Genomic DNA, 25,184 nt, shown 5'->3' on the forward strand with positions numbered 1-25,184 from the left:
CACACACACAGAAACACTGGAAAAATCTTCTTTGATAACCCTTCTTTCATCAAAGGTCTTCCTAATATGAGAAAGTTGAGAATTCCTGAGAACGAACAGGAATAAAAGCAGCTATAGCTTAACCAAACAATCCATTTTATTTCTTTAGAAAGAAAAAATGAACTATGATTTGGTTGGGGGAAGACTGGGAAAAAAATTCCAAAAACATTGGGATGCCATCAGTCCCTGAAAGAATATTCATTTCAGAAATAATTCTTTCTCTGATCTCACTAAAGGGAGATAGCAGACTTTTCTCTTCCTTCCTGAGAACTTTCACCTCAATGCAAAAGTCTGACCAGGGCTCCGAAAGCATTTATCTACACCACTGTTAAGAGATCCCATGACTACACTTTTGACTATTAATGTATGACTGTGAATGATAGCTTTTTTAAAGCTGGACAAATAAACCATAGGTTTCCCTCGTGGCTCAGACAGAAAAGAATCAGCCTGCAATACAGGAGACCTGGGTTTGATCCCTGAGTCAAGAAGATGCCCTGGAGAAGGGCATGGCTACCCACTCCAGTATTCTTGCCTGAAGTATCCCATGGTCAGAGGACTCTGGCAGGCTATAGTCCATGGGGTCGCAAAGAGTTAGACATAACTGAGTGACTTGCACTTTCAAACAGACCACAAAGTGAAATTCAACTTCAATGAAATAGAATTACTGCAGAAAATGTCTAAAATGTGAGATAAGGTGGCTATCCAAAAACATTTATTTAGCAATGAAGTAAGATTTAGAAAAAAACTGCAATTCTTCAATCAATTTATTCTGTTTCTTAAAACAAAGAAAGGGTAGTAATGTTGAAAATAAAGTAACATGTATTCTGAAAATGATTTATTTCAATCACAGTGAGAAGGAAACAAAAAGGAATAGACATTATACTGGGCTACCCTTTATGGGCTAGAAATTACAGAAGTTATTGCAAATGTGTTGTTTAATTTTCACAGTATTAATAATGTGATTTTTTAAGTGAGAAACTGAACTCCATAGAATTTAGTTTACTTGAGAAGAGCTATTACGTAGAAACATAAGAATTATAATAAAATTCTGTGATCACATACACATACACACACACTTTTCTATGGCAGGAAGAGCTAGAGTAGTCTTGACAGCAACACACAGGTATCTAGGATCTGAGAAATGAGACTTCAGCGAAAAGAACCATAGTATTCCTGAAGGAAAAAATCTGTTTAATGAGACACTGATATAGGTTATATTGTTTAGTAATTAATAGATAAAATATTTATTATTGAGACAATTATATGCTTTACACTTAGTTGTATTTATTTTCTCACAATGATTTTGTGTATGGTACAGTTTTGTAACAAGTTTATTTTAAGAAAATAAACATATCACTTAAATATGCTATTTGAGTTTACACTTCTAATATGTAGACACAGAGCTTGAACTTAGACACTCTCAACACAAACCTTTCATTCTTAGTACATATCATTTATGATATTTTTCCCTCAATTCCTTGATGAATATGGGCATCATGGATAAACTGAGACACAGCTCAGCACTCACTCTTTAGTGAAGGACTCCTATACTAAGTCTAATATACAAACGTTGTTGAAAAGCTGTCTTTCATTTTCTCAGTAAGTGGCAGAGTAAATGAGATTGTAAAATTTGGCAAAGGTGTTACATCAATACTGCTCTTTATTTATGGGACATCCTTCATTTTACCATGTAAAGTCACTCAGTCGTATTAGACTCTTTGCGACCCCATGAACTGTAGCCTATCACGCTCCTCTGTCCATGGGATTTTCCAGGCAAGAGTACTGGAGTGGGTTGCCATTTCCTTTTCCAGAGGATCTTCCTGACCCAGGGATCAAACTCGGCTCTTCTGCATTGTAGGCAGATGTAATTACCATCTGAGCCACCAGGAAAGTCCACTTTTTACCATGGGGTATGGAAAATTAATCAAGATTTTCTAACACATACATGATATTGGGGAAAATATGACACAAGGGAAATTGTTCACCCTTCTAATGAATGAAGGATGTTCAAATGGAAAAAAAGAGAGACAGCAAGGAAAAAAAGTAAGCATGGTGCAGATAAGCACAGGTGTGTTAGATGCACCTACAGCAAGAGGCACTACAGAGAAGCGAGTGTGAATGTAAGAAGACTCAACAGCTTGGTGAGCACAGAATCATGGGGGCATCACATTTCATAGGATTGAAATATGGAACGGTTTTCCAAGGAAAGGAACGTGAAGAGAATTTATAAATGGGAGACCCATGGTTGGTGACATTGAGAAATAAGACAGTGTGAGCATTATAGTCTAGGAAAACCCCAACACGATGGGGAGAAACATTCAGGGAGAGGGTTAAAATCACAGGATCTGAGGAGGAAGACTCATCAAAGGCATGATATACAAAATCATGATTTAACCCTATGACCCAATAGCCATTTTTAGGTTGATATCTTGAATAAACATCTTGACAATTTCCACTGGGTGCCCATAGAAACTCATCTTCACATTTTTCACCGCATACCCCCAGGATCCAGGCACGTTTCTGTGACACGTCTACCTCCCAGTAATGTCTCCCTGATGTGATAACTGGAGAGCCCAGGACACCAAAATCTCCAAGACTATTAATCCAATAGTCATCATAGAGTCGGTAATCGGGCACATATCTCACTTGTCTCCGATCTGCAGAAATGACAACACTTGTACTCTTGGGAGAATTCAGGGTCACCTGAACTGTTGAAAAATATAGGCTTGGGTTAGGGTAATGATGTAGTTTTCTTGTGACATTTAGAGAGGGATCTTTAGAATGACTTGACTGGAAAAGTAATACGTTGGTGTGTGTTGGGAGGGAAAACATGGGTCTTAAAATATGAGACCTACTAGAAAATGAAAAATTCTAAAAGATGATGAGAATAGGGTGGCTTGATTATACTGTGATGTCTCCTTACCCCAGTAGCGTTGCACATCTGTCAGCCCTGAAATGATAAAATTAAAAAAATCCACAAGATTAAATATAAGCAATAGAGTCAGCACTGAACTCTTATCTTCTTCCACATAAGGGGAATGGCTATGGTGAGGTAGCGAATTGGCGAAAGAAAGGATGAACCAAAACCCCGGTAACCCCCCATAAATATGACCACATCATTAGCTTATAGTGTCTGGGCTTTGCTGTCTCCACCGACACATAGAAATTGGAGCCTCCTACCCATTTTCCTTCCATCAAAGAAGTCCTTTGATACCTACTTGGGTAGCATTCCTCACCATTAAACACACGCAGTATCTCTCTCAGATCAGGAGCTCGAAACACTGTCCTCTGTTCCTTGGGGAAAGTTTTTGGCTTCTTCAGAACCAAGGTTTCACTCCTAGGGAAGACAAATTTGATGCCAAATTGAAGACAAATCACAAATGTGATTTTTTTTTTCCCTCTAAACCACTGACTTGCTATATTTTCACCCTGTTTACAGGCTTGAATTGTCTCTCCTGGAGACCCTGGGAAAGCAGTGAGTGGATGACTGATCTTGGAGCAAGAAAGAATGTGTTCATGTCTACCTTCCCAGGTACCCTCTGTATGACCTGGATGGTCTTAAAATGTCAGAAGGGGAGTTTATTCCTTCTATAATGAAATCATTAACCCACCACACTCCACCTCCTAGGATCACATGAAATTATATGAAGCAATGGATTTAACAAAATAAAACTTTGGTATCTAAAAAAAATAATTTGTGGAAAAGTCCCTGCACAGATATGTGTTTCCAGGAAGGAGTCAGAAAGTGAGGTTGCAGAATCTGGCTCCTGGGTATTTGAGACATACCAGGTATGAGAACACTCTCTAGAGTCCCAAGATCTTCAAAGGCTGCTGTCCAATAGAGAGGCTCTCAGAACACCCTGAGATTTCATAATCACTAGGAATAATTACAAACCCTTGGAAAAGAAGACATTATGAATAATAAACAAAGAGTAGTCTGACCTTCACGTGTTTGCAAAGATCTTGATGCTGCCATGTAGGTGTGCAAATTCAGACACAATGATGTTACCTTTCTGTTCTGGTTTCTAGAGTATGTGACCAAGATTGATCAATAGTTTGCTCCAGGGCCAAAATATCCCTTGAGATTCAAGTCTGCTTTTGGAAATCTAAGCAGAAAAATATACAAGGACTTTGTCTCTTCTGGGAGCAGAAATTAAAATATAAAGGAGTTGTCTCCAATTCTAGGTGCTTGGCAGGAAAAGAAGACTCAACCTTCACATGACAAGTCAAGCACCTGCCAAATATGGGAACCTGAGTTGCATATTGACACATGGTGTGAATTAAATTTATGAAGTCATGGGGATCTGATACTGTAATGCTTTATTCTTAATACTGGTACTGACCCAAACTCTTCAACTTCCCACAATCAATATTCTCTAATGTAGAATCCAGTCCATTATCGATGTTTGTAAAACAATCTAGCCCTGATGTATGAACAGAAATTTAAAATCAGACTATCCTCCATTTTTATGCCTTGAGCATTGTTTTATTCTAATTGGCCATCAGATAATTCTAAGGGATTTATTTTATTTTCACAGCATAAATGGACTATCTCTGGTTTCCCACACATACCTTTTCATGATAACATTCACATCCTAGTGAGAAAAGAGAAAACATGAGTCAAAAAGTAATAAGTCTCCCCACTTCCCAAGCTTATTCATATCCCCACCAGCCCTTGATTGTGGGAATAAAGATGATCTCAATGTGAGAGCCAAAAAGTAGAGACAAGAGTGAAGCCAGTCATTCTAGAAGACATATGCAATGTTGTCAGATTTCCCGAAAGGTAAAAGGCTTTGACCCTTGTAGAAGCATGAGGGAGACCTCTAGTATCTGCAGATGAGACATATTTATGGGAAAAACAAAAAGCTTGTAAGTTTGGTGACACATGAGATGATTTGAATAATTCATGGTTCTTCCATTTATTCAACAAAACTGCACAGTGATGTATTATTATTTGCCAAGCATTAAACCAGGCTTTGGAGAATCAAAGATGAATTCATAATCCTAATATTCCTCAAGCTATTTATACTGCACTTGTTGAGAGTACAAGGAAACAAATGTATTATTGTAGGTGGTTTTTGGTCTCTCTCATCTCATTTTATACACTATAAGTGATCTCACACTCCCTTAAATCCAGCGTACACACAAGTACAGTTGATTTCCAACTCCTTAGTTTTACTCAGCTTTGTCTCTTAAATGCTCGTTAATATAGTCAGTTAAACATAAGCCACAGGAATCAGTAACTTAGGATGTCTAATATGTAGCTTACTATTCATCAACCAGATTGTCTCCTCTCTTGTACCCCATTTTTATAATGTTACCAATATGCATTCAGTCACTATCCAAAAACTAGAGCATTTACCTGTACTGTAGTCTATACTGAGTCTGCTTAGTCCATGGCTTAACAGTTTTTAGCCATGTAATCTTCTTAATCATCACATATATTAGTTTATTAGTTAGAATAGATATGCACCATTTTATCTGATCTCTTTTTCATGAAGCTTTATTTCCTCCATGTCAGCAAAAACGAGAGCAACCAATGGTTTTTGAGAAAAATTCTGTGTTAAAGCTCTTTTGTGTAAAATTAAGTAAAATTAGAATAAGTAGAGAGAAAATAAATGATTGTGGGGGGGGGGATTACAAATTTATTCAAAGTCTAATTCTTAAACCCAAACCTTGTCATCAGAAGCTGGCTTGTGTCTTTCGCCAATTCTATTCATTCCACCTCTACTGACGTTATTCTCAGTTTAAAGAGAACATGAATCTCCTGATATAAACTCCAGAAGAGAACTTCCCCTTCCGGTGTAATCAAAAGTTCAGAAGCCTGCAGTTATTAGTTTACATAGAATCAGGTGTCCATATTAAAATCATCATTGTGTTGTTGCTGGAAAGAAATGAAGCAGTGTTACAGGAAGGTTCTGTATTTACTGAAAATAAGTTAGTTTTAGTGTGAAGTAGATCATGGTAGGATAGGAAACACTGTAATCACTAGAGCAACCACGGGGGGGGGATTTTAATACAGTTAGAAAATAGGAAAGCTTAAAATTTTATACCAGGAATATTTGTTTAACACAAAAGAAGCTAGTTAAGAAGAAAGAGAAGAATGAAAACTACAGTAGCCCAATAGAAAACAAATAGTGAAGTTTAAATACAGCTTTAAATACAGAAGTTTAAGTATATCAGTATTTGTATTAAAGCTATCATCTTAATACCCCAGTTAAAAAGTTAGAGATTGTTGGATGGGATAACAAGGAAGAATTAGCGATTGTCATTTATAAGAGATGTATTTTAGATTTAAAGATACAAATAGGCAAAAGTAAAAAGATAACAACTATAGATCATGCAAGCTCTAATGATTTCAAGTTTTTATATTATTATTAGAAAAAAGTTGACTTTAAAACAATAAAAACTATGAACAGATGAGAGGATAATTTTATAATGATAAAAGATTTAGTACTTCAAAAAGATAAACCAATTATAAATGTGCATACACCTAACAATAGAGCTTTAAAATTAAAAGGAAAAATGCACAATTAAACACTAGCAGTTGCAGATTTCAACTCACTCTCAATAATGAGAGAACAGTTTACATGGAAACCACCCAATTATAGAAGACACAGACAATACAATCTACCAACTTGACCTGACATCTATAGACCATTTCACCCAATGAATGCAGAATACACAATCTTCTCATATTCATAATGTAAATTTTTCTGGATATACAATATCTGAGGCCATAAACAATTATCAGTGAATTTGAAAGTTTAAAGGAATAAAATATATATTCTCTGACTACAATTGAATTGAATTTGAAATCTACAGCAGAAGTAAAATTCAAAAATCACCAAGTATTACTAATTAACAACGTACCTTCAAATATCTACGTTTTAACAAAAAGAAATTACATAGGGAATATGAAAATAAGTTTATCTGAATAAAAACAAACACTAAATCAAAATGAATGGAAAAAGACTAAGACACTGCTGCTGATATCATTAAGATGCTCTCAAATCAGTGATCTACTAAGAAAGAAAAGTTATAAAAAACCAGTGCACACACACACATTACACATGCACACATACACATGCAAAAGTGTATACACACACACAAAGAAAACAATAAATGTGAGAGCAGAAATAAATGCATAAGATAATTTACAAAATAAATAAAATCAATGAAACAATGCTTTTGAAAAAAATTAATATAATTGAGAAAAATAGCTAAAAGGAGTAGGGAAAAAAGTGAAAGAGCAAAATCTAGAATACAAAAAGGGACTTTTCTCTGAGTACTATAGAAATTAAAGGTACAATAAGGAATTATTATAACTAACTTTATGTTTACAAATCAGACAACTGAGGATAGACAGATTCCTACAAAAACATACAATAAAGGACTAATGGATTGCAAAAATCTAAATAATCTTAATACAAGTAAAAAAGAAAGAAAAAAAATGCACATTTTAAACTTTTCCAATAAGAAAAACCCAGAGTGAAATGGCGATGCTGGTAAATTATATTGAGTATTTAAAGATAAATAACAATTCTTCATAAACTGTCTTCAAAAACAGAAAAAAGGTACACAATCTCAACACATGGAGAAAAAAAAAAAACTTCTTTGATTCTGAAGTGAATTTATCTGTGATAATCTGAATCATGAAAAGGTACTTGATAAATGTTTAGCACACACATGTTTAGTACCACAGAAAACAGGGGCTTATGGAAAATCACTGAACACAATAAATCTTCTCTAGACAGTGAAGTGTTTGCAATGAGCTTGATAACAATAAAAATAGAACTTTCCCTTGTTATTCCTACATTGAATAATTCAGTTATTTTTATAACCTCTGAAATAGATGCAGAGAAGGTATATTCAGGGTCAAAGCAACCTCTGCGAGGGCATCAGGAGGATCACAGGAACATATTTCTCTCATGCCTCAGATGCTGGGGTTTCTTTCCAAGTCTTACCTGCAGCAGCTCCATTGTTGACCCCTGCAAATGGTGCTCCACATCTGAGATGAGATTGCTCACCAACAGCTTCTGTTGGACCAGATCATTCTCAGATTCTGCCAGGTCTTTGAGAATAACTCCCAACTCATCCTTCAGTTTTTTCAGTTCCTTCTCCTCCTCACTGTCCAAGATTTGTCTCAGTTGTGTAAACTTTCCCTGGACATTTTGTATCTCATTTTGTATTTGAATCTTCAGGAATGAGAAAAAGACAGAGAGAGGTACTTGGACCATTGGTCTGAGACTGGGAGCCAGAAGAATAACTATTCTGCTCGGGAAGTTCCCACGAGGAGTGAAAGTCTCTCAGTTGTGCCTGACTGTTTGCAACCTAATGGACTACACAGTCCATGGAATTCTCTAGGCCAGAATACTGGAGTGGGTAGCCTTTCCCTTCTCCAGGGGATCTTCCCAACCCAGGAATTGAACCAGGGTCTCCTGCATTGCAGGCGGATTCTTCACCAACTGAACTATCAGGGAAGACCACAAGGAAGTGAAATAGAAAGAGGAAAGCGATTCTTGGGGTAGCTGACTTTGTTTATATTTTTTTTCTCTACATCGTGTTTCAAAATAATGGTCTCAAGTCTGCACTGTTGAGGACAACTCAGAGCCAAATGGGATCTCTGGGTGTGGGCAGCCTTCACACATCTGTCCAGGATGCTCATGCCTCTCTCCATTACTCCTGATCCTCTCCCACCACCCTCTCCCAAAATGTTGAACACTGAGGACAGAACCATGAGCCCTTGTCAGATATCTCCCTGAGAAGGCTAATAAACATGATAGGAATAGAATATGAAATTCCCTGGCCATCCTCATCAGAGAGGCCCTCTCTATAAATACTCCCCCTCCAGTATTCGTGTTTATTTGTGATATGTTCACTTTTTAATACCACACCGATTACAGGAAGGCTGAAGAAAAGGATGAGTCAAATGACTTAACTGTCATGGTACAAAGAAAAAGGCAGCTCCTTGTGACCAACCCAAGGTCCTGCATAGATACCTGTCTAACTTCCTCAGGAAGTGTCTCCTCATACCTTCCAAGTAGACATCTCTTCTCTGACTTTAATTTCCAACTCCTCAGCTTCCTGTTTTTTCCCCTTCAGCCTCTCCAGATGTGATTGGAGCATTTTCTGTGAGAAAAGAATCACACCAGTGTCAAGATATGGGCTTTCTCAGCATCACTATAGTGGATAAATGGGAGAAATAAGGCTGATTTCCAAAGAGATTAGACTTTACAGAAAGTGTGAAAGTGACTAGAATCTGTGACTTGGAAGAAGACCTTGATGGTGAATGTGTTCTTTGAGACTCAAGATATAGGAGTCACCATCCCCTCACCAAGAGAAGACTGGTTTTCTTTGTCCTGGAAGAAACTTGAATCTGTAAGAAAGAAGAAACCTTACACCTCAACCCACCCAGTGTCTAGTTATCTGTCATGTTCAAAAGGGTAATGAGAGCTTCTCTTGGCTCCAGATGTCCACAAGGTACATGAATGTCTACTTCTGCCTAAGAGTCCATTTGTTTGCTTATACTTGGGTGGAATGCACAGGAATTTTCTTCACATGTCAGAAGATAGGCATACGAAGAAAAGAGATCACAGGCCTCAAGTCCCTGGTAGCCAGGTAATTAAAGTCCAATGCAAAATAAAGATTTCCCTCAAGTACCATTTCTTGCCCTGTTTTTTCTCCATTCTGGTATCTTACCTGGTACTTTGGTGCAACCTCCTCCATGAGGAAAGTGTTGTGACCTCGGTGCTCCTGAGATCGCTCGCAAAGCCAGCAAATGACCTTCCCATCCTGCTCACAGAAGATCTGGAGTTTCTCTCCATGGTGACCACAGAGATTTCTCTTTTGCTCTTCCTCTGGGCTCACCTCAACCTCTTGGACCATCTGCACTATATTGGCCACATGCCTGTTAGGCCGCAGGTTCCCAGGCTCAAAACTAGCTCTGCACACAGGGCAGCTTCTCTGCCCCTCTTGGCCAATTATGGATTCCTCCTTGTTTACAGTGATACAGGCTTGACAGAAGGTGTGACCACAGTCAAGGCTCAGGGGTTCTGTCAGAAGCTCCAGGCAAACGGGGCAGGTCACCTCCTCTTTTATGTTCATCAGGATTCCTGAAGCCATGGCAGTTGCTCACTTGTTCCTTCTTGTTTTGACTTCTGACGGTTCTCTTGTTCACAGATCCCTGAATGATTGGAAAGGTTAAAAGTGTAGAGTAAGAAAAGTAGAAGTAAAATGACACTGCTGCTGCTGCTGCTGCTAAGTCGTTTCAGTCGTGTCTGACTCTGTGCGACCCCATAGACGGCAGCCCACCAGGCTCGGCCGTCCCTGGGATTCTCCAGGCAAGAACACTGGAGTGGGTTGCCATTGCCTTCTCCAATGCATGAAAGTGAAAAGTGAAAGTGAAGTCGCTCAGTCGTGTCCGACTCCTAGTGACCCTATGGACTGATGCCTACAGGCTCCTCCATCCATGCGATTTTCCAGGCAAGAGTACTGGAGTGGGTTGCTGTTGCCTTCTCTGAAAATGACATTAGTTATCTAGAAATCAAGGATGACCCAGGAACAAAATATTAAAGGATTAAAAAATAAAAGGTGGAGACATAAAAAAGGAGCTTCTTGACCTGGTAAAATGATTTTTCATAATAATTGTAAACATTTTATTTCCAGTTCATGTCACATGACAAATTCCATCTATCCTTATCTATACGTTGATTGTTATTTTTCTTTACCAAACAAAAACCAGTGAGCTTTCCTTACTAAGATCTGTGAGTGACCCACCATCTATCCAGCTTTTTCTCCTCCATGCTAAAAACACATCCTCAATGTAAAAAGCCTTAAACCACTTAAGTATTTGGGCTCTTATACCTGCTCTCCTCTCCTCATGGTGTATCAGTATTACTATTTTTTTTTTTAAATTGAAGTATAGTTGATTTAGAATGTTGTGTTAGTATTAAGTGTATAGCAAAGTGATTATATATATATATATATATATAGGCTTCTGGGTTCAGTTCCTGGGTTCAGTCCCTGGGTTGGGAAGATCCTCTGGAGGAGAGCATGGCAACCCAAGCCAGTATTCTTGTCTGGAGAATCCCATGGACAGAGAAACCTGGCGGGCTATAGTCCATAGGGTCTCAAAGAGTTGGACACAACTGAAGTGACTAAGCATGCACACACACGCACGTGTGTGTGTGTGTGTGTACAGGGTGTGTGTGTGTGTGTGTGTACAGGGCTTCCCAGGTGGCACAGTGGTAAAGAATCTGACTGCCAATGCAGGAGTTGTAAGTTTGATCTCTGGGTCAGGAAGATTTCTGGGGTAGGAAATGGCAGCCCACTCATGCATTCTTGCCTAGAAAATCCCACGGTCAGAGGAGCCTGACGGGATAGTCCATGGAGTCTGAAAGAGTTGGACACAACTGAGAGACTGAGCGTGCATGCATATATATATGTGTATATATATACATTCATACATACATGTATATATATATATATATTCTTTTTCATATTCTTTCCCCATTAAAGGTTATTATAAGACATTGAGTATAGTTACCTGTGCTATACAGGAAACACTTGTTTACCCATTTTAAGTATAGTAGATTGTATATGTTAATTCCAAACTCCTAATTTGTTTCCCTTACCCATCCCCTTTGGTAACCGTAAGTTTTGTTTTCTATGTCTATGAGTCTATTTCTGTTTTGTAAATAAATTTATTTATATAATTTTTTTTTAGATTCTAAGTATAGGTGATATCACAATATTTCTCTTTCTGTCTTACTTCACTGGATGTAATAATCTCTAGGTCTGTCCCTGTTGCTGCAAATGACATTATTTTATCCTTTTTTATGATTAATATTCCATTGTATGTGTTCTTTATCTATTGATGAACATTTAGATTGCTTCCATGTCTTGGCTGTTGTAAATAGTGCTGCAATGAATACTTGGGTGGTACATGCATCTTTTTGAATTAGAATTTAATCTGGATATATGTCCAGGAGTAGGATTATAGGATTATACAGTAACTCTATTTTATTTGTTTTAAAAAAACCTCTGTAATTTTTTCCACAGTGGCTGTGAAAATTTACACTCCCACCAAGATTCTAGAAGGATTCCTTTTCCTCTACACCCTCTCCAGCATTTATTATTTGTAGCCTTTTAAATGATGGCCATTCTGACTGGAGTATGACTCTCTCATACTTCAGTACACTCTCTCTTTACATGTTCTTTTATCACACAAACCCTTCTGATGACTTATTATAGTGTAACTCTTACCACCATTTGTTGAATATTTACAATGATTTACCTTATTATCATGCCATAATATGACAATAGGTTTGTGTATATAGTAAAAAAAAAAAAAAAAATCAAAATCCTTTATCAGATGTGAAAATAAAGATAGTGACCTACAAAAATCATATATCATCAATATACAGAATGGAGATTCAGGATCTTCCTTCAGAGGGCTCCTAACCCACTGAGTTAGTCAAAGACAAACAGAGGTAACTTCATGGACTCAATTAATACCAAGGCAATAAGGGTGTAGAAGAAAGGAGACCTAGACCAGCTAAGAGGTCCTGGGTAGTCTCAAGTGTGTAAATATTGATTTCATTTTGGTTCATAAATATGCCAACCAAGGACATTGATAGGAGATTAATAACATGAAAGTATGAGGATGATGAGGAACGAGATGGTGCAAATAGATTCATAGGATCACATCAGTCAGATACATAAAAAAATGGAAACACAGATGAAATTAATGTTGCCTTTGAAAAAATATTCTCAAAATATTAGCCAAGATCATTCAACTAATTATTGTTGACAAAGAATTGTGTATTGTCAATTGGACTAATACCCATACATAGACAGTGGAAACACAGGGTTTAAACTACAATGAATGGGCTTACTATTCACTTGGAAAGTAATAGTAAATTAAAATTCAGTTATATATATATATATATATATATATATATATATATATATATACATATACCAGGCTTCCCTAGTGTCTCAGATTTTTAAGAATCTATGCGCAATGCAGTAGACCCAGTTTCAATCCCTGGGTCAGAAAGATCCCCTGGAGAAGAGAATGGCAACCCACTCCAGTATTCTTGCCTGAAGAATTCCATGGACAGGGAAGCTAGGCAGGTTACAGTCCATGGGGATGCAAAGAGTCAGACACAACTGAGCAACTAACACTTGTATATATATGTATATATATAAAGAGATAGAGAAAACATTACTAGAGAGACATATGTGTTGTTCAGAAATTAAAGATTGGGGGAAATATGGAATTATCCAAAACTTCCAACTTAAAAACATAAGGATTGAACTGAAAACTGAAGAAGATGAAGGAGACATTAAAAGAGAAAGAGAAAAAGTGTGTATTAGGTGAAGGAAATGACCTGTTTGTGGGAGACATATCATCTTGTATGAGTTTTAAAAGGCCAGTGTGGCTGTATACAGAAGACTGCTAGGCTTGCACTACAAGAGGCTGCAGTGACATTAAATATGACACTTCCCAAATTATGTAACATTTGGGGACCCTTCTTAGAGTCAGGAGAAGCTATCAATGTTTTCCCATCAGAGAAGGCTAGGGCATGACAAGCTGTGCCTTGGGTTGTGAGATATTGAATGGACCCAGTGTGGAACTGGGAAGATCAGGTAGGATGCAGGCACAGCGGCTCAGGGAGGAGATGGTGATAGCTTGAGGGACAAGATGATGAAGGAAATTCTGGGCAGCAGGTGAGAGTGAGAGATGAGAGGAAGTAAAAGGACAGAACTGGGAGTTGAGTTAGATATGTGGAAGAAAGGGTTAATATCAGTCCTGGACATTTTCCTCCTGTAAAGATCATATTGTCTTTTTTTTTTCCTCTAAGATTTTTTTGTTGTTGTTGTTGCTGTTTTCATTGCATGTGTTTTGTGTTTCTGGGAAACGTATTGGATTACAACAAAGTGGAAAGTCAGCAGCCTTTCATGACCACATTGTTGACAGCAAAACTAGCCTGATGTGTGAAGTGCACTTAGGCTAGAAAGACCTTGCATGGAATTTGAATGATGACTGATGAACATACATCTCATTTTTCACACGGGAATTGTGTCTTCTGTCAAATATGTCTGTTTTAGTTCCCTAGAAGTTGTGCTCATGGTCTTTTACAAAGAGTTCAGATCTTTAGTTCAGAACTAGGCTTATCTTACCTGTGATGGATTTACACACATCCATCTAGCATGGTTCCTTACAAAGCTGAGATGACAGGGATAATGTCCCTCCTGTAAGGAACATCTCTGAGAGCTCAACTAAAGCAGCTGTGCCCAATGCTATGTCTCCTGTCCTGTAATTCCCAGCTGAGCTTAGCCAACCTGGCAATTTATATCTTATGAGGCTGTATGGGTAGGATTGGTGATTCAGATTGGAAACCACTGCTTGTGGTCAGTCGGTGGGGGTATCACAGAGTGGTAGCCCAGTGATGCTCATTCCTCAACCTGGACTCACTATGGCCCTGTGGCCATAGTCTAAACTCAGAGGGTCTATCAGAGGTTCCAGGCAAAGGGGACTATGAAGCAACAAACAAGAAAGGGAAGATCTCAAACTATATTCCTGTCTTAATGGTTGCCAAAATTTGAGGACAAAACAAAGATCTCCAGAGTGAGACAGCTAATAAGTCTCTGTTTGCTCTGAACAAATGAATGAAAGCTATAAAGCATGCACAGAGTTAAATCGAGACTTACTGAAACTCTCCAGCTGTGCCATGTTCATCCTACGTGAAGGATCCTGATAAAGATGAGGCTGAATCAAAAAGTCTACAAACCATAAATGTTGGAGAGGGTGTGCAGAAAAGGGAATCCTCTTACGTGGTTGGTGGAAATGCAAACTAGTATACCCACTATGGAGAACAGTGTGGAGATTCCTTAAAAACTGGAACTAGAACTGCCATACGACCCAGCAACCCCACTGCTGGGCATACACACCAAGGAAACCAGAATTGAAAGAAACACATGTACCCCAATGTTCATTGTGGCACTTTTTACAATAGCTAGGACATGGAAGCAACCTAGATGTCCATCAGCCAACTAATGGACAAGGAAGTTGTGGTACATATACACAATGGAATATTACTCAGCTATAAAAAAGAATGCATTTGAGTCAGTTCTAATGAGGTGGAGGAAACTGGATCCTATTATACAGAGTGAAGTAAGTCAGAAGGAGAAACACTGATACAGTATATTAACACATATATATGGAATGTAGAAAGACAGTAACGATGACTCTATATGCAAGACAGACATCCCTCTGGATGGGGTGGGGAGGCAGGTGGGAGAGGGGTTCAGAATAGGGGGGACACATGTGCACCTGTGGCTGATTTATGTAGAAGTATGGCAAAATCCACCACAATATTGTAAAGTAATTAACCTCCAATGATTATATAAATTAATTAATTAAAAAAAAAAAAGATGAGGCTGAAAGTGAACCAGAAATATAATCCAGCTAATGTTACAGATACTGAAAATATGCACTTTGCCCCTGGCTGCAAAGATCAAGTCCCCCAGATCACTCTCTGATGAATAAGATCAGAGGTCAACATTATTCAAATCTATGGCTAAATCTGTGATCCAAATCTGGTGAGGGGCCTCAAGTTATATTTCAACACATTCAAGATCCAACCAATGCTCAGATGCATCAAGAACCTATCATGAAGGGAGGACCAGAACATGCATTCAGACATGGGGTGGCAGAATTTATTTTCTCTGCAGAGCTAAGAGCTAATGACAGAGCAGTGATCACCACAACAGACACAGAAGAAACTAGTTCTCACATATGAAGAATGATACTCCACCACTACCTAAACAGTGAACCAATGTCTCCCCAACAAGCAGGAAGACAGATGTGGGAACATGAGTCACATCTGTCTGGTAAAAACTTCAGGTGATTGCACCTAACGGGTTGGTCATCTGACATTTGAGCTCATGAGAATACAAACTCACAATATCTCAGAGGTAACAACTATAGATCAACAAAAAAGGTTATAAAACTACAATAATTATGTGTAAGTCCAAACAGGAAATTTATAAGCAGAACTTTCTTCTGTGACTGTAGTAAAGCTGTTTCTCTAAATGTGATAGAGCCACAAATTCCTAATGTTAGATGGGAAACCATCATTTTTGTAAATCAAATTGGAAAGTGAAATTGTGCTTTGTTTTATGTGCCAGGCAGTTATCTACTATTATATAGTATAAACTACTTACAACACTTGCAAAATTAAACTTGAAGCAGTAAAGTGACAAATCTATTTGAAAGTCATGTAGTAATTACCATGACAGAGGTTCACTGTGTGAATTCAGAAGATGTTTCTAACACCGACTGTGGCTAAGGGGGCTACAAGGAATTTGTAGCACAGGTGATAATGTCCAAATAAGGTTTAGTCAACAGAGAAGAAGTCATGGTGAGAAAAGAGATCTGACTTCCGTTTCTGTGCCTTGAGTACAGTGGGTACAGCTGTACCTCCTATAGGAAAGAGGAAGGGAGATAAACACAGTGGTTCCTCTAACTTAACTTCCCTCATAAGTCTCATGATGTGGTATAAGAATATTTCTCTAACATCTTTTGATATCCTTAGTAACAATCAAGTAACAAGTCTTTAAAAGTTAAAGTTAGATGTCACTGTTACTAGAAGTTAGATGCTTCCAGATGGCACTTCTGGAAGTTTTTCCCAAGTGCTCTCCTTGCCCCAGTCTCTCAGCTGAGCGGGTTCTGGGTGGCACGTCCAGCTGAAGGAGAAGCATGAACAGGTTAGGGATGTAAGGGAGTGCAGCATTTCCCTGTGTACGGACAAGAGATTTCATGATAGGCGACAGAGCCTGCCAGACGTCACAGCACCCGACCCCTGAGCACAGGCAAACCTAGGGAGCGAGAAATGACCTATACAGCCGTGCACACATACTGTATTTCTACACTGATAGAAATGAAAATATCAGGACCGGAAGACCCTTCGGCCTTTGACCTGTTATTGAGGAAAGGGACTTTCTAACTCTGAAAGACCAAAGATTCTGGCTGTTCTCAGTATGTTCGATTCATACTTACAGAATACAAAGGCTCTGTGGGCAGATTCAGCTTACAGAAATAAACGGTTCCTCCAAGGAACAAAGCCTTTCTTTTCTTCCAACCACCTTTCTCCTAAGAGTTCCCCTCCCCCAGACAGATCTTCAGTCAGCACTCTAACCAGGAAGTTTGCAGGCGGGGCCTTTCCCCTGTTTAGAAGAGCTTGCAGACAACAAATAAAACTCACCTAAGCAGATTCCGTTTTTTTCTTGCGTATCTTTCAAATTCTGCCCTCCACAAACCACTTAGTTATCCTCAGACATGAACGGAGAAGTCGTCATTCCTTGGAGCAGAGTAAACACAGGTCCTGGACAGATGTGTTCAGGATTCACTCATCTCACCAGAGGTCTGAAGGAAACTGAAAGTTAAATTCTAGTGGGTGGAGTTTGGGCAGGAAAGGAGGAGAGAAACTATAGGCCAGTAAGAGGCATCCACATAGGGCCCCTGGAAAGTAACAAGGCTTTGGTGCCTGCGCTTGGTGGTTCAGTGAGTGCTTTTTATTCCTATCTCAGCTCTTCTCTGAGAAGCTATTCTCAAGTCTCTTCAAAATAATCAGTCCTTTGGAAAACCAGGCTTCCTAAGCAATGCAATTTCACACACCCACCTTGTCTTCTTTCCTCACTAAAGAGCTGTCAGATGCAGGAATAAAGTGCCCCCTTTACCCCAGTGAAGACCCACTCTGAGGGCTCCCCTGAGGCAGCAACACTAGCATGCTCTCCCCTGGCCTGTATCCACCAGCTGAAGTAGTGAATCTGGCCAGTCTGTCCTATTAGGTCATGTTAGAGGAAATGGCTCAACAAATCTGAAATCACTCAGGTGGTCAGTTAGAGAGGTGATCACAGAGTTGTAGTTCACTGATGCTGACATTCAGAAGCTGGATGCTATGTGACCAAAATGACACTTTTACTAAATAGGTTGAGAAAGAGTAAACTGTAGGAGGGTTATTTGTTGAACAATGACATCTAATACTATTTAACATATAATCCTTAGGATCTTCTAAAATGAAGCAGTAAAATTAGTTTGACGGCTAATTTTGTGTGTTAACACCAACTGGTCATTTGTGTCAGACTGTCTCTAGATGTGTCTGTGTGGGTGTCGTTTCCAGATGAGATTAGAATTAGATCTATGGACTCAGTAAAGTAGTTGGTTTTTCCAGGGTGGGTGAGCATCATCATTCAATTTGTTGAGGGATCTGGAAAGAACAAACATGTGGAAGAAGGAAGAATTTGTTCTTCCTGTTCCTGCCTGCCTACTTGAGTTGAGATGCAGCTCTTCTATTGCGTTTAGACTAGACTGTACTGTGGCCCCAAGCTTCGGACTTGGACTGAGTTACATAGATTTCCAGCTTGCAGACGGCAGGACTGGAATTTCTCAGGGTCTGTAACTATGTGAGCCAATTCCTTACATTAAAGAATCTTCAAATATATATTCATGATGAAAAATAATAGATATATAAATAGATATTCTGTTTCTCTGAAGTACTTTGAATAATACAGTAAAGAAAAAATTCTGGGTTTTTTCTTGGCAGAGGTGAACTGTAATAAAGAGAATGACACAAATAAGCAGCAATTTCCAGACATGAGCCAAACAGTGATATTTGGGGTTTTTTTTTTTTTTTGATACTGAGTTGTATGAATTGTTTAAAATTTTGGATATTAACCCAGTATTATTCATCTCAGTTGCAAATTTTCTCACATTCAGTAGATCTTCATTTTGTCAAATGTTTCTTTCACTGTGTAAATGCTTTTAATTCAGTCATATTTGTTTACTTCTGCTTTTATTCCTTTGCCTTTGGATATACATCCAAAACTATATTGCTATGATTTATGTGAAGCATTGATCTAATTATGTTCTCTTCTATGAGCTTTACGGTTTCAGGACTTACATGTAGGCCTTTAATCTATCTTGAGTTTACCTTTGTATATGGCGGGAAGAAATGTTCGGTTCTCATTCTCACGTGTACAGTTATACAGTTTTCCCAGCACCAGTGACTGAGGAGCTTCCAGGACACCCTCTTCAGTTTTTAACCAAGAAAAGAACATGCGACTGGGAAAAACTTATAAATGTCATATTCTTTTCAGGAGAAAGCTTCACTTCTGGGGCCAGTGAAAATCACTCATTCATGTCTGACTCTGTGACCCCATGGACTGTAGACTGCCAGGCTTCTCTCTCCATGGAATTCTCCAGGCCAGAATACTGGAGTGGGTAGCCATTCCCTTCTCTGGGGGATCTTCCCAGTCGAACCAAGGTCTCCTGCATTGCAGGTGGATTCTTTACCAGCTGAGCTACCAAGGAAGCCCAGGAGTCCCTGTTAAAAGTGAATGCCCCTCTGTGTGCAGATCTTTTCTGTTGTATACAAAAATCCAGCTCCACAGTTTCTCATAACTAGGTACTTCCTCCTGAGCTGCAGAACTGGGCATGCCAGTAAATGAAACAGCACCAGTGGCCCTGGAGAGTCATTTGTCAATAATTCAAGAGTACCGAATTTTCCTAGTGAGTCAGCATCCCAGTCATTGTAGCAATGGGAAGATAGGAAGGCAGAGACCAAAGGAAGTATTTAAAAGACCAATTTTCCCTTGTTTCCAAGAGTGAGTGCTAAGACATGGGTGTGTGCATACACACAGACACAAAAACTGGAAAAATTCCTCTTTGGAAACCCTTGTCAAATCAAAGTTCGTCCAAAGGTAGGAAGTTGAGAATTCTTAGGGACAAGTATGGATAAGAGAAAATACACTTGATCCACTTTTTCAAAAAAATAACTTTGACTTCATTGGGATTAAAAATTCCAAAAGACATGAGGATCCCACCAAGCCGTGAATGAACATTCACGGCAGAAGTAATTCCCCTCTTATCTCACTGAAGAAAGATATCATACTTTTTCCTTCATTCCTGAGAACTTTTAACTTTAACTCATTAACAAAGTAAAGCTGACCAGGGCACACAAATACCTGCCTAAATCAGTGTTAAGAAATCTCACAATTATATTTCTGAGTCTTAATGTATCGTTGTGAATGGTAACTTTGGGGCAAACAGAGCCTAAATGGAAATTTGAATTCAGAGAAATAGAATTATTGTACAATTTTTTACAAAAATAAAATGAGACACTATCCAGAAACATTTATCTTACAATTAGGTAAGATTTAAATAAAATTGTAATTGTTTCATCAATGTATTGTTTCTAAAACATAGAAAGGGTTATAATGTTGAATATAAGCTAATATATATTCTGAAAATGACTTATTTTAGTCACAGTGAGAGGGAAGCAGAAAATGAATAAACATTATATAGAGTACCACTTTTGAGCTAGAAGTTACAGAAATTATTACAAATGTTGTATTGTTTAATATATGCAGTGCTAATTAGGTAAATTCTGTATATATTTTTTTTACAAATAAGATCCTGAATCTCATAGAATCTAGTTTACTTAATAGGGCTTCCCTAGTGGCTCAGTTGGTAAAGAATCTGTTTACTTAATAAGAGCAAGTATGTAGCAATACTGAAATTATAGTAAAACTGTAATCCCACAAACACAAAGAGACACACACGCATAGGCACACATGCTTTTTCTATGACAGGCAGAGCTGGAATAGTCTTGACAGCAGCACAAAGGTGATCTAGGATCTGGAAAATGATGCATCAGTAAAAAGAATCCTTGTGTCCCTGAAAGCACAAACCTGTTTAATGAGACACTGACACAGGTTATATTATTTGGTATTCAATAGAACAAATATTTATTATTGAGACGCTTCGATGCTTCTCACTTAATATCATTTTGTTGTTGTTCAGTTGCTCAATCATATCCGACTCTATGATTCTGTGGACTGCAGCATGCCAGGCTTCCCTGTCCTTCACCGTCTCCCGGAGTTTGTTCAAACTCATGTCCATTGAGTCGGTGATGCCATCCAACCATCTCATCCTGTCATCCCCTTCTCCTCCCGCCCTCAATCTTTCCCAGGATCAAGGTCTTTCCAAGGAGAAAATATCATTTATCATCTGACAATATAGTATGTATGGCACAGTTTTATATCATGATTACATTAACAAAATAAACACAGCAGTTAAGGATGTTGTTCTAGGTCACACTGCTAATATGTGAAGACAGTTCTTGAAATAAGATACTCCGGGCATAAAACTTCCACTCAGATTTACAAAACCTGACTCCTGGGTGTTTGAGACGTATTAGTGTGTGTCAAGAGTCCCCATGCCTTCAAAGGCTACTCCCCAAAAGGGGGGGCGTCAGAATATCCTGAGATTTCATGATCCTTAGGAATAATTACAAACCCCAGGAAAAGACGAAATGTCATTATGAATACTAAATGAAGAGTGGTCTGAATTTCATGTGCTTATAAAGATCTTAATGCTGCCATGTAGGTGTGCAAATACAAACACAAAGATGCTGTCTTTCCATTCTGGCTTCTTGAATATGTAACCAAATGGATCAATGATTTGCAGCAAGGCCAAAATATTCCTTAAGATCCAAGTTTGTTTCTGGAAATCTATACAAAAAGATACCAGGTTTCTTCTATACCCAGGGGAAAATTGAAATGTAAGGGAATAGTCTCCAAATATAGGTCTTTGGCAGGTAAAGAAGATTCAACTTTCCCATAAGTCAAGCATCTACTAAATATGGGAACCTGAGTTGCATGAGAGTGAGAGTGAAAGTCATTCAGTTGTGTCTGACTCTTTGCGTCCCCGTGGACTACACAGTCCAGGGGATTCTCCAGGCCAAAATACTGGAGTGGGTAGCCTTTCCCTTTTCCAGGGGATCTTCCCAACCCAGAGATTGAACCCAGGTCTCTCATGCTTCAGGCGGATTCTTTACCAGCTGAGCCACAAGGTAAGCCCAAGGAGCCTGGAGTGGGTACCCTATCCCTTCTCCAGCGGATCTTCCAGACCCAGATATTGAACCGGGGTCTCCTGCATTGCAGGCAGATTCTTCACCAACAGAGCTATTAGGGAAGGGGGCTGCAGAGTACAAAGCAACCCGGAAAGAGCACAGCAACACCGGAAAGAGCACAGCAACACAGAAGAGATGGAAATTTTGTCTTCATTTTTCTCAGGTCTCAAATGCAGGGGCTTCTTCCTCAGTTTTACCTGCAGTATCTTTTTTTTTTTTTTTTTTGGTGCCTGCAAATGACGCTCCACATCTGAGATGAGATCTCTCACCAACTGGCTCTGCTGGACCAGCTCATTCTCAGAGTCAGCCAGGTTATGTAAACCTGCCTTCTCCTCCTCAGTCTTCAGGTTTTGCAGTTCCTTCAGCTCCTCACTGCTCAGGATCTCTCTCAGGTTTTTAAAATCTGCCTGGATATTTTCTCTCTCATGTTGTATTTCATTCTTCAGGAGTGAGAGAGAGGAGGAGGAGGAAAGCAATTCTTGAGGAAACTGACTTTTCCTGTTTTTTTCTCTCCATCACTTTTCAAAGGCTTCCCTAGTAGCTCAGTCAGTAAAGAATCTGCCTGCAATTCAGGAGACCTGGATTCGATTCCTGGGTCAGGAAGATCCCCTGGAGAAGGAAATGCCAACCCACTCCAGTATTCTTGCCTGGAGAATCCCATGGACAGAGGAGCCTGGCAGGCTACACAGTCCATAAGGTCTCAAGAGTCAGACACGACTTGGTGACTAAACCATCACATTTCAAATTAATGGCCTCAAGTGTGCATTACTGAGGCCAACCCTCAGCCAATATGGGATCCTCAGGAGCATAGCTCAGCCATCACACATCTGTCCAGGATACTCATGCCTCCCTGCATTACTTCTGGCACCCTCCCTCCTTCCTGTGCCAAAATGTTGAACACTGAGGACAGAACCATGAGCCATTGCCAGATGTCTTCCAAGAAGAGTTAAAGGCTAATAAACATGGCAGGAATGGAATGTGAAATTCACTAGAAAGTCCCTCTGTATGAATACCCCCCTTCCAATATCTGTATTCATTTGTGATATATTCCCTATTCAGCACCCACTCCTATCAGGGAAATGGTGGACAAGAGTACTAGTCAAATGACTAATTGTCAGGGAACAAAGAAGGCAGCTCCTTGTGATCAGCTCAAGGCGCTGCTCAGATATCTGTCTAACTCCTTCAGGAAGTGCCCCCTCCTACCTTCCAGGTATTAATCTCTTCTCTTTTTTTTTTTAAATAAATTTATTTATTTTAGTTGGGGGCTAATTACTTTACAATATTGTAGTAGTTTTTGCCATACATTGACATGAATCAGCCATGGGTTTACATGTGTTCCCCTTCCTGGACCCCCCTCCCTCCTCCCTCCCCATCCCATCCCTCTGGGTCATCCCATTGCCCCGGCCCTGAGCCTTTGTCTCATGCATCGAACATGGAATGGTGTTCTGTTTCACATATGATAATATACATGTTTCAATGCTATTCTCCCAGAACGTCCCACCCTCACCTTCTCTTCTCTTGAGCTTTCAGCTTCTCAGCTTCCTGCTGCTCCCTCCTCAACCTCTTCAAAAATTCCTGGAGTTTCCACTGTAAATAAAGAATCACATCAGAGTCAAGCTATGGGTTTTCCCAACATCAATGTAGAAAATAAATGGTGGAGAAATGAAGATGTTTTCCAAAGAGAACAGACTTTACAGAACTGAGAACAGCAATTAGACTTTTGGGGAAAAAATGAAGTAGGGTATGTGTTCTTTACAACTCAAGCAATAGAAGTCACCATACACTTGCCAAGAGAAGACTGGTTCTCTTTATTCTAGGAGAAACCTGATCCTGTAGCAAGGAAACAATTTCTATCTCTTCCACCTAGTGTCCTAGTTACCCTCCTGTTCAAAGGGGTAACATTCTCCTGAACATCAGATCTCCACCTATTAGCACAAGGTACATGAATGTCTACTTCTGGCTAAGTGTCTGCATGTAGGGTCGAAGTGTCTAAGTGTTGGTCACTTTCAGACATGTCGGACCCTTTGCAACCCCATGGGCTATAGCCTGCCAGGCTTCCCTGTCCATGGAATTCTCCAGGCAAGAATACTGAAGAGGGTAGCCAGTCCCTTCTCCAGAGAATCTTCCCAACACAGGGATGGAATCCAGTTTCCTGCATCACAGGCAGGTTCTTTACTGTCTGAGCCATGTGTCGGGTTATTACTTTATAATTGGAGGAATGCACTGAAATGTCCCTCAGACATCAGAAAGTGAGTATATGAAGAAAAGAGATCACAAGCCCCAGGTTCATGGTGAACAAGTAATCAAAGTCCAGTGCAAAGTAGACATTTCCCCTCAAGTACCATTTCTGACTTGTCTTTCCTCCATTCTGGTCTCTTACCTGATATTTCTGGGCAACCTCCTCCATGAGGAAGATGTGGTGACCATGGTGTTCCTGAGACCACTTGCAAAGCCAGCAAATGACCTTGTCATCCTCCTCACAGAAGAGCAGGAATTTCTCTCCATGACAGACAGTTTTCTCTCTTGCTCCTCCGGGCTCACCTTGACCTCCCTGAGCCACCCCACTATGTTGGCCAGATGCCAATGAGGCCACAGGTCCCCATGTTCATACTTGATTCTGCACACAGGGCACCTTCTCTCCCCATCTAGGCCAATCATGGACTCCTTGTTTTTTGCAGTGTTGCAGGCTTGGCAGAAGCTGTGGCCACAGTCAAGGCTCAAGGGTTCTGTCAGAAACTCCAGGCAGATGGGCAGGTCAACTTCTCCTGTAGGTTCACCAATTTTCCTGAAGCCATGGCAACTTGTCCCCTCCTCCTACCTGTCCTGAATTCTGAGGATTCTCTTGTTCACAGATCTTTCCATTATTGGGAAAGATAAAAGGGGCAGAGTAGAAAAGGTAGAAATACATGATAATAATTGCTTATAAATTTAATACAGGCCAAGATATATGGAGGACATAAAAGAAAATATAGAAAAACAAGGGAAGGATCCTGAAGACCTGACCAAAATGACATTTTGTATTAGTTTTAAGCACTTTACTATCAGTTCTTGATTCATATCATATCAAATTCCTCCTTATCTGTGCAGTGATTCTTGTTATTTAAATTTTACCAAAGAAAAGTTGCCTTGATACTTTTTCTACTAAGATACTTGTATGAT

General features: G+C 39.3%; 1 protein-coding gene and 1 pseudogene across 4 annotated transcripts; both read right to left on the bottom strand.

Moving 5' to 3' along the window:
• Positions 1-785: 785 nt before the first annotated feature.
• LOC145525638 (tripartite motif-containing protein 5-like) lies at positions 786-17,467 on the bottom strand. Of its 4 annotated transcripts, none has more exons than XM_081539114.1 (8): positions 17,316-17,467; positions 9,742-10,225; positions 9,076-9,171; positions 8,007-8,237; positions 4,612-4,634; positions 3,276-3,376; positions 2,963-2,989; positions 786-2,696 (listed from the first exon to the last, which is right to left on the bottom strand). In XM_081539114.1, the coding sequence occupies exons 2-8, from the start codon at positions 10,162-10,164 to the stop codon at positions 2,170-2,172; spliced, it is 1,428 nt and encodes a 475-aa protein (XP_081395240.1). In that variant the 5' UTR covers positions 10,165-10,225; positions 17,316-17,467; the 3' UTR covers positions 786-2,169. The 4 variants fall into 4 exon arrangements, with proteins under 4 accessions (XP_081395240.1, XP_081395239.1, XP_081395243.1 ...); XM_081539113.1 differs by having other exon boundaries at positions 786-2,747; XM_081539117.1 differs by lacking the exon at positions 2,963-2,989 and having other exon boundaries at positions 3,254-3,376.
• On the bottom strand, positions 16,704-24,820 carry LOC145525266 (tripartite motif-containing protein 5-like; annotated as a pseudogene).
• Positions 24,821-25,184: the final 364 nt, after the last annotated feature.

This window comes from Giraffa tippelskirchi, chromosome 11 (assembly GCF_054371585.1).
Source record: "Giraffa tippelskirchi isolate mGirTip1 chromosome 11, T2T-mGirTip1v1.2.pri, whole genome shotgun sequence".
Lineage (NCBI taxonomy): Eukaryota > Metazoa > Chordata > Mammalia > Artiodactyla > Giraffidae > Giraffa > Giraffa tippelskirchi.